Source organism: Mizuhopecten yessoensis, unplaced genomic scaffold, assembly GCF_002113885.1.
Source record: "Mizuhopecten yessoensis strain PY_sf001 unplaced genomic scaffold, ASM211388v2 scaffold6169, whole genome shotgun sequence".
Lineage (NCBI taxonomy): Eukaryota > Metazoa > Mollusca > Bivalvia > Pectinida > Pectinidae > Mizuhopecten > Mizuhopecten yessoensis.
This window is the reverse complement of record NW_018406415.1, coordinates 2,792,069-2,802,763: the sequence shown is the minus strand read 5'-3', so window position 1 is coordinate 2,802,763 and position 10,695 is coordinate 2,792,069. Positions and strand designations below refer to the sequence as shown.

General features: G+C 34.8%; 1 protein-coding gene across 1 annotated transcript in view; it reads right to left on the bottom strand.

Annotated features, from left to right (window-relative positions):
• Positions 1–2,180: 2,180 nt before the first annotated feature.
• Positions 2,181–10,695, bottom strand: part of LOC110451739 (toll-like receptor 2 type-2) — a 29,748-nt gene continuing 21,233 nt past the window's right edge. The window contains exon 4 of the mRNA XM_021499905.1: positions 2,181–6,654. Within this exon, the coding sequence (XP_021355580.1) occupies positions 4,241–6,361 (2,121 nt within the window). The 5' untranslated portion in view covers positions 6,362–6,654 and the 3' untranslated portion in view covers positions 2,181–4,240. The remainder of the gene's footprint in view (positions 6,655–10,695) is intronic.

Here is a 10,695-nt window from a genome sequence, read left to right as displayed (position 1 = left end):
ATATAAATACCTGCTATCGGATGAAATGTTTGTTCATTTACACATCCTGTGTAATCAATGCTCCTGGTTCACAACAACCACTTCATAACATCAAAACATATCACAAGATGGAAAACAACGATTGCATGTTCATGTCCTTTCAAATTAAGGTAAATGAAAAAAACCCGTATGAAAACAGAACTTTTGAACAGAAGCCATCGAATCAATTTCAAAGCCAGAGGTGTGTTACGATTCTTGTTGTGCCATGCTTGTTTACAGAAAATAAGTATTTGAAATATGAATGTGCACGGCCGCTGTGTTAAGGCAAATTGCCAATTGACATCACTACTTTAACATTTTGATCAAACTGTAGCTTAGTACAACATGTATTTAGTATTAAATGCCTTTCATCCTTGCTACCGTATAGCGAGTTATTTACGCGGTGCTTAAATTTGTGCGATAAGAAATTCAATTAATACGGAATATAATTTCACGATCCTGACATGTGAAGGAACTCACATTTCGCGGGAATTTAGCACAGAGACGGACCCTCTGTTTCCTAAACATATACAAATAATAAGAAAAAATGTTACATTACAGTAATATTTTAACGTTTTAGGTAAAGAAGGAACAGAATAAAAATCCAATGAGAAAACTTTATTTTAAAAGTTAACATGTCGTTCAGTGCTGACACCATGTTTCTGATTTAGGCATACGAGTAGTCTTTTCAGTATGAAATATTATTCACGGACCCCCTCATCTGTAAAGAAAATATTCAGCATTATTCATTTATCGGTCATGTTTTAAAGGCTGTAGCGTAAACATATCTCTCGTGCACGAATAATAATACGATTTGCGGTTGACTTATTTATTTGATTTTCTTTACAATTATTTGTCCTGTACAGCGCAGTCACTCTGATCAGATAAATAAGTGCCATTAGTTCAAATGCAGTGAGAAAATAGACAAAAAAAAAATCAATAGTAAAAAATAGATTTTATGATAATAATCAATATATATGCAGAATATAAAACTAACGAGCATACATGTTATAAGCAATCAGAACGTTTAAAATATTGGTGTTGGGCATTATGCTTTATCATTAAGTATTGTCTTTATCTTATTATGTACGCATTTATAATGGTATCGTCTTTATATTTTAACTTGCATTGAGGAATACTTGAATTTCCTTAAAATAAAAGCGATCTGGTCACTCGTGAAATACATATGAAATGTTCAACAAGAAACCGTTTTATATCCTCTTCTGAACGTTTCTGGTAGAGCATGTCAACCTACTAGCTATTATTGAGAGGATATTGTAGTGAATGTCACAACTTCGACATGTCATTTTCTATAACAATAAAACAAATGTATCGCTTCTTTTATCAACAAATATCAATGCAGGGATAAATGATTAATACATGTGAAGCGACATAGAGAACAGCTGCATAACCGCTGATCTTTTATACCCACCTCTCGCTTACAACTTTTAATCCAAATCTCGCACTATTACAATCTCTTGTGTACTGTATGTAATTCCTTCCCAACTGCTCCTATACTATCTCGACTACAGCGTTATGATATCTGTGTTCGACTCAATACAATTTCGCCTACCTTTGTGATACATTCTTGCGTACTAAAATACTAACAAACTACGTATACTTTTGAACCATTTCAGATACTACTATAATAATTGTTTAGTACTACTTCTAAAATAACTTGCGTACTTCCTTAAACTATAATGCACACTACTTGTATATACGCAAAATAGTGATAACGACAGTGCAGACAGAAATATTTGTCACATTTTCAGGGCACCCCCCCCCCCCCCCCCTGTTACAAGACAGAAACATGATCACTTACATATCACAACATGTAACAGAGATAAGCAGTCACTAAAACACAAATGATAATGCAACAAAAATACATAAACAATAAAACAGTTGTCACTTATATGAAATATGCTTTTGTTATCGCATATCCCCTAGGTAAGCTTGTGAACGAAGGGTAATTATTGTACAAAATTCATCTTGAAACGGGATTTAAAGTGAATTTATACAAAAAAATATAAATAAATCCCCTAATCCCATCCATCTTCAGTGATGAAAAACATCACTCAGACGATTTCTTATTTAAGCGAAGAAGAAGAACATTTCTCATTCAGATAAAAAATAATAATAATTTATAATTCAAGGTTCTTATATACCACTTATCACAAGCTAGGCATTGTATGAAGTCTGAGCTTAATCGACTCAAGTTATCGCACGGAAACAGATTTTCTATTTAAAGTAACGATGACCTTGGACTTTGACCTTCGGAGGTACCGTATGAAGATTGAGTTCAATCAACATAAAGAAACTTCAGTTAATATAAATGTGTTTACTGCTACCATTTTGTTAGTGACTGTTACCTTGCCTTTCATTTACTGTGTATTTTGCTATTTTGTGATTCAGAATTACACTTTCATGGTCAATGTTGCTCTCACTAAAACTAGAACCTTGGCTTTGAGTTAGGAGTCTTGAACAAATATTTTAAAAAGATCTTGCATTTTCGACAGAATGCCCTTATTTGGGACTGCAAATGAGGCATAACTCTGTCGAATAGCGTTTAAATGTCACAATTGAAGAACTCATTCAACACATTCAGGTAATGAAACAACCAAGTAGTTTAATGAAACAAGGAGAACAGTTGTTTGAGTTAGCGTGTAAACAAGGAAAAGTTAACAGCAAAAATGAAGCACAGTTTTGCTATGTCATGTGTGATACGGCCATAAAAGGGCCATTACTCCACCAAAAATGCACGTACACTTCTAAAATGCAATATCCAACAACGCCATTAACCGGAACTATCTCTCATTTGTTGGTTATCTACAGCCGTCTTAAAGGTGGCGTGTATACAGTTTTGGCCAAATTATTTCCCGTCGGAGGATAGCTTCCAGCTCTTGTTCTCCCTTCTGGACAACGTCTCTGTTGTTGTTGCCAGGCATTATACAGTTTTCGATCCCTCCCCTTTATGACAGTTGGTTTAAACATCCTCCACACGGATTTTCCTGTGATAAACCCTGCACCTAATCTTGACAGATAAGACCCACACACTCAATCCCTTTGCCGTATCCTCGTAAGCAAGGCTGGCGTTCTCTCCTTTCTTGATCTCATAAGCCTTCTCACATCGACCCTTCCACAGAACAGTCAGCTTCACGATGATCAATTTTCCCCTAGCGATGACCATAGAAAAATGTCCCGGTGTAGACTGGTTCTACCGATCACTGGAAGATCGGTCTAAAGTCTTTTCCCAAGCCCGCCAGCATATCCCAACTCTGAGCTCGATCAAATATACCTCCCTGGTGGATTGTTGCTCGTCTTTCCGCATCATAAACAATTGATGCCGACTTGTTATTTCGAATGTCTCCTTTTCTTACGTCTGTCAACTTCCAGCATGTCTCTTTATTCAAGTGAAACCTTCCCATGCTTCCACCTTTATACGAAGACGACACGTACACACGCTTACCTGGTGGGTCATCCAGTGTACAATTAAGTGTTTTTTTGTCAAACTTAGGGTACCCGAATCCATCTTTAAAGGCATCTGCTGTTCGGTCTCACAAGAGCGTCCACTGTAGTCGTGATGACCTCGTTCAGTGTGATAGGCCAAGACAGGAGAGGAAGAATCATATGCTTGTAGTTCCAGGAATTGAATTTCCCCGACAGTATTTCTGTTTTGTCTTTTTTCCTTAAACCCTCCTCCACCTGGATCTGCAATCGTGTGATATTCTTGCTGTCATTCGGGCTTGCATCATTCCACTTCCCCAAGCTCTTGATCGGATTTTCGGCGATCGTTGGTATATTTTCTGTTTTTATCGAGAGCTTGACCTTTCCGTCAATGAAACCCCTGTTTACCGTTGGTCGTACTCCTGTCTGTGACCTTGATGATCAAGTCCATGCCCATCACAAGAAGTATAAGAGACACGATATATCCTGTCATAATGCCATTTTCGAGAACCTGTCAAAACGTTGTTAAGAAAAGCTGCAAAAGCAAAGCACCAGGTATCCTGACAATTTGACAAAGATGAATTAAAAGACGGGTTAAAGTATTTACCCACACAGTCAGAACACACCATCTATATGGAAAATAAGGTATACACATTTTAAAACGACCACTACATAGATAATCAATATTTTGACAGCAATCAATCAAACCTCTTTGACAATAAATAGTCTGTTACTTGAACACGATAGACATATGTATATGATACATCCCTACAATAAATTACAAGAAGGACTCGGAACCATATGCGGATAAAAAACGTCTATTTCTTCGTTGAATGCGTTTAAACAGTCTTTTCCAAAATAGTTTATTAGTCGTTTCGTTATCTGTACAACTGTCGCTTGTCCAGTGTAAAGGACGAACTACATCCCAATTTTCAGGTACGAGCTTTGGAAATTCGCTCTTTTTTATATCGTTTAAAAGAATTATGATATTCATGTCTTCCCGTCCATCGCGAAATGAATAAACACTGGCTAGTTTTATCGTAAACGTTGTCCATTCACTTTCCAAAAAAGGATAGCTCACAACAAACACAGTTTGATATGAGTTATCTACAGCGTCCATAATGTTATCAGCGATGTCACGACCAGGTGGAAAATGTTTTTGATCAATGCAATATTTGATTTTTTTCTCGTGCAACCATGGAACGAATGTATTTACTATCCAATCAGCATCTTCGTCACAATATGATATAAAAATGTCGTTTTGATATATCGTTTGTTCCAATGGTTGTCGACATCTCACACGCAACCACACACTACGTCGCCATGCCTCTCGTGTTAGAACAATCAACATGAAGAAAACCAATATCAGAATAATGGAGATGATTAACCAGAATTGAGAAACACAACTGTCCTGGAATTCATCAAAAGACTCTAAGAACTTTACAATCTTCAGTTGACTTCCTGTCGAGGTCATGCATGAAAGTTCGTTCTTGTTGTACAAAGCCTTAGTTGTTGCTATCCACAAAATGAAGTCCAAATTGTCACAACTACACACTAAAGGGTTTCCAAATAGCATAATTTTGAAATTTTCGAATTTCAATTTCAATTCTTCAAGAACAGTATATTCGGAATGGTTTAATGTAGAAATTTGATTATAACGTAGATCAACTGTTTCTATCACATTAAGATCCTTTAGCAGTAGAAAAGGAATATGGTCAATGTGATTCCCAGCAAGAACTAAAGTCTTTAGAGAATCCTTCTGATCAACAAATAAGTCAGTGTTTAAAAATTCAAGACTATTTGAGGAAATGTCGACGAAAGAGAGAGTAGACAGTCCCTTGAATAATGAGATTGAATTTGTGGTAAAGACTTTTTCGAGATTACACCGACTTGCCACGATTCGCGATAGATTCGGCATGCCAGCAAACATGTTAGGATTTGGATTAGAACAGTCTATACCGGACATATCTAACGCTGTCAGATGAACCAGGCCTTTTATTTGTCCATAGGAACATGCCGGATTCCTACTGGAGTAACCTATGTCCAACTTCTGGAGATTGTTACCTTTAGCAAACGTCACGTTAATCATTGGTCCCGATAACCTATTATGTGTCATGTTCACGTAAGTAAGATGCTTGGGAAGAAACAAAACCTGTTCCATGACGGCTAATATATTTCGCTTCCGTCTGGAATTGTCATTTATGTGCGAGCAATAAAGTTGAGTAATTGATGGGAAAAGCACTAAAATATATAATAATTTTGGAGTATAAAACCTATTCCGTGAGACATCTAAAACCTCTATACATTTCCTACTAGTCCACGCCGCCACGGCGTCTGTACTTATGCCTGTAATGTCATTTCTGGTAAGGTAAAGGTTTTTGACACATATAGATCGAAGATAAAGAAAATCTCTTTTGACCAGATTGAAACCTCTGCTAAATTTCACTCCGAAGGATTCAATTGTCAATGAATCCATATATCTATTTCGTAACCCGTAGAGCCCCTGAAGAGGGTCATGGACACTCATAGCGGAACCAAGTGACTGAAATTTGAATGTCTTAAGTGTGTTTAGTGGCGAAAGAAAGTTCGTCTCTATCTTTCTGATACGAGACCTTATAATAAGGTGTGATATGTTTGATCGCTTAAGTCCATGAAAGGATGTATTCAGAAACGAAACGCTGTCTCTGCCTCTAAAAGACAGCTCTAATTTTCTCAGGTTAGTAAAGTTTAAAAATCCATTTCCGAAACTGAATCGTTCGAAAATATCCATGAAAAGCCAATCTAGTTGTGAAATGGTTGACAGCGCACATTCGGGGTAGATTTTCTTAATATGAAAATCGTTTCTGTTAATTTTTAATGTCTTGAGTTGTGTGAGAGATTCAAATATTGTTGGATCCATTGAGAGGTGTTCAAGTTGATTGTCCGATAGATCCAGGTGTTCTATGCTCCAAACGCTGTCGAACGCTCCAGACGAAATTCTCGACAGATTGTTTGATTGAAGATTCAGGGTCTGTAATAGAGGTAGATCTGGAAACGAATCCCTGTGTAGGTTAATCAGATTGTTGTTATGCAGGTTCAGCTTAGTTGTGTTGTTTGGCAAATCTTACGGTATGGTCTGTAAACGACATCCAAAGCACGAGACATGACTCCCTTCTTGTATCCTGGTCACATGGCAGCAGTCAGGGTACGCAGCTGGAACAGGATATAACAAATACATACAATATGTTTCAAGATATAACATCTTGTGCATCTTTGTATCATTCATGTTTTGTCAAGACGTTTGCATTTCATATTCAATAGCATTTATTTTTTATTATGTAAAACATGAAGTGGAAAATATTCAATTGCAATTTTCTTATGGATATAGGTTGTTACTATGAAATATTCATTTACAAAATATTACATTAATGACGATTGGGGTTTTATTAGGTTGCGAGTAGCCTCTTTTCTCATAGGTCCCCGCGAACAACTCCTGATCTCTTTCAAGTATTACAATTAAAAAATGAAATTTCACTCAACGGAAGTGACAATATTTTCACTCAGCGACAATTCAAGTCATTCAATAAAACGTCATAGTGTAATTTAAAATAATTGAACCCTGGATTCGAAAAGACTTGGAAAAGATTCGTATCAAAGGTGAACGATAATGCAGTATGCCTAGAGAAATATATGTAGACATACAATGTATGTAAAGTAACTTTTACCTCATAATGAAAAAGTATGAAACTGAAGTATCTGCCACAAGCTTTTCTACTAAATAATCAATTGATATTTCTTCTCATAACCAGTTACAGCAATAGCATACGATACACCGAAAGTATCCGATAATTAAACATGATGAATATATGAGTTATTATCTAGACCTATGACAATACAACTTATACGTTTCTTAATGATTAAGATTTTACTACTGCATTGAATAAATTCTAATTGTTCGCTGGTAACAAAATATCGTTTAATATGTACATTGATCGTCATTGTTTGCGTAAAAAGTAAAACTTTGATATCACATATTTCCAAACTGATAAATCATATTGAAGATATATCAAAATATAATTTTGATTTCAGGTTTTCAAGTTAGACAATCATACATCATTTAATGATATTACTGACCGTTACCGTACAAGTCACTCTTTGGCGTTTTATATCTTATTGGTATTTTCTTCGAATGGAACGGTTAATGAAAATATTTCGAGCATGTTGCCTGCGGGTCATAACATTAAAGGATCAAGTTTGATGCGTTTAAGAACACGAGTCCGAAAAGCCTGCGTTCCTTTTATGTTTTTTTTACTGTATCCCTGTAAGAGAAGACGGTTTCTTAGATTTCATAAATAGTGACCGATATATCTATTCTCCTTAATATCCTGTTTGCAAAAAGGCTAACACTGTAGTTTCTGTTTTTAGATATAATTAATAGATATCTGAGTCACTCTGCATGTTATATTTGCTTTTATCTCATAATCATTATCCAGTGAATTCGTCCGTGTAATATTTTTCCATATGTCACTAGTGTAATATACCCTGGAGCGTTTTCCATTGGCTGTACCAGTCAGAAATCGATTGTGACGTCATAATATGGGCAATAACGTGACGTAATAAATTGTGAATGGTGCAACAAAATAGCTGTCTCTGTTTGATTAAGCTCTCTACATTTTGGCTTTAAAACCAGTCAAAATGTAAGTTTTCTGAGTTATGTGGTAAACCGTATCTTAAACTTGTTTTCATTTCATATGAGCTATTATGAAACTCGTCTCGTAGTTTTAATTTTTGCTCGCCAAGGCCCGCAAAAATAGAAACTCCTAAGACTCGTTTCATAAAATCTCATATAAAATGAAAACTCATTTAGGATCCTATATTGGTCAAACGCCATTTAATACTGCACAAGCAGATTCAAGTCAAGTCTATATTTGGTTTATTTGAGTGTCATGTATCACATTACATTGATACATGTTTTAAGAATACAGTTACATGGCATAAAAGCATATATCTATATAGCAGACAAGCTTTAAGGTTCAACAAACTCTCTTAAAAAATGTTCTAGTCTGCGTAACGCAATGAGAATACAAATTTAAAACTTAAACCTAGGAGTTGATATGTATTTTTGGATATATGTTGAATTTGAACTTGTGTTATTAAAATGATACAGAGCGTACTAAGCCTTTTCTGTACTAATGCATTAAGGGTGATGCCGTAATAAAAAAACGTTTACCAACACTATCACTTATCCATCTCTTTTGTAATCAAACTGAGTGCTACAAAATAACACCTCATCCAAAATTCAGTTATATACCTAGGTCCTGTGGTTAACAGAACAGTATATATAATAGCTATTGAGAGGCACACCAGTCTCAAATTAAAATGACTGCAGCCACTTGAAACCGCAGATATGGCAGTAAATTTCACCGATACGTGTTTTAACAATTTTGATTGTTAGTGTGAAGGCGAGGGCCGTGCGACCTAGATCAATAACTGAACTATATAAAACGCGTCCTTATGTCACAAGTAGTTGTGTAATAAATCAGTTTGAGACGTTATAAAAAAAATGTGTTTTGTATAATGTTTATAAAAAATAAAGCTTAGTCACAAAGGTGGGATTCCAAAAACCACCCACCCTCCGATTTTTTTAAAACTAGGCAGTATTTTAGAGTACACTCAAACATACCTGAATAAGTCATTCCTTTTCCAGTTGTGAAATGTAAAAGGTCCACAGGGTCTGTAATTCACATTTTTACACTACGTATCTTTAAGTGCCCCAAAGATGCGCCTTGTTTTCATTTTAGGACATATTTATCTCTCAGATCTGTTGAAGACATTTGTTACTTCATTTACACATCAATAATTATCATTTCGAAATGATAACTGTAGTAACAAGTCAACTTGGGGGGTGAAAAATGAAGCATTTCAATTTATCAAATCTCAATTTTGAAGTTTCAGTCATCAAACCATTTTGTCATAACCTTTGTCCATCATTTAAAACCATTTCAAAACAAGTTATATGTATTCTCTGTACACACAAGAAATTTTAGAAAAAATCAAATTCGGGAAAATAGTTTTCTAGCACTATGAACAGAGGTAGTGTGTAGTTACAGAAATGAATTCAAACATTCTTGAAGTCATTTTAATGAAAAATAGAGCTTTAGAATCTATACTAACTTGAAAATAATGATATTTTATGTGAATACGACATAATATACTATAAATGTGATAATAGATGGAGGGAATTTAGTATTAATCAATGTTATTTATGATATGGAAAAGGCCATACCTGGTAATAGGCCATAATGCAACAGTGTTGGAAGTATTCACATAAAAAAGTTAATTTTCTCCATTAACGTAAATTATAATACAATATTTTGTAAGTAAGCAAAGTTGCCGATATTTGTGTGTGGTTAACTTGTTATCTGGTCTTTATCCACAAACCTGCCTGGTTTGGGTGACCCTAAAAGGAAACTGTGATTCTGATATAAAATAATATTACATTTACATATGTACAATGTACACTAGTTAACTATGTCTTTTGTTGTCAGCTACGCCTAAGGTATATGGTATTTTAATATTCAGGTGTTAAATAATTTAGTACCAGCCTTATTATACATATAAAATATAAAATGTATAGACATTGGCAAGGGTGCCCTTTTGACCTTTATTCATTTGAATAATACATGTGCAGGCACAACGAGGAATGACACCAGGTCTTACTTATATGTGTAATTACTTAATGTGTTTACATGTTGTTCAACAAAGGCCAATATAGTTATAATGTTAGTCCCTATTAAACAACTTTTGATAACACATTTGGGATATTGACTTGCAAAATAAAGAGACATTGGCTTATTGAGGGTTAAAACATTGTTATGCTGAACTTGTTGATGTGACGGCTTGAATTTTATCATGCTCTATGAATCCTATATTATTTAAGTATATTCATTGACAAATATTATTCAAATGCAGAAAAAACACAACAAATATTAAGATTTGATAAAAGATAAAGAAAGAACATATTGTTCAGGCTTTGACTGCATTATAGAATTATAATGTTTTCTAAAATTAACATTAAACTATATATACACCTTATAATGATTAAATAATTATGTAACTATGCTGTGCTTTACCCCTTTAAGGTGTTTTATTGTGAACTTAGACACTTTTCTCAATCCAAAATTTTGCACCATTAGCGTTTAAGTAGTTCGAAAACTATTTCCCCGGATTTCAATTATTTTCAACCTGGTGATA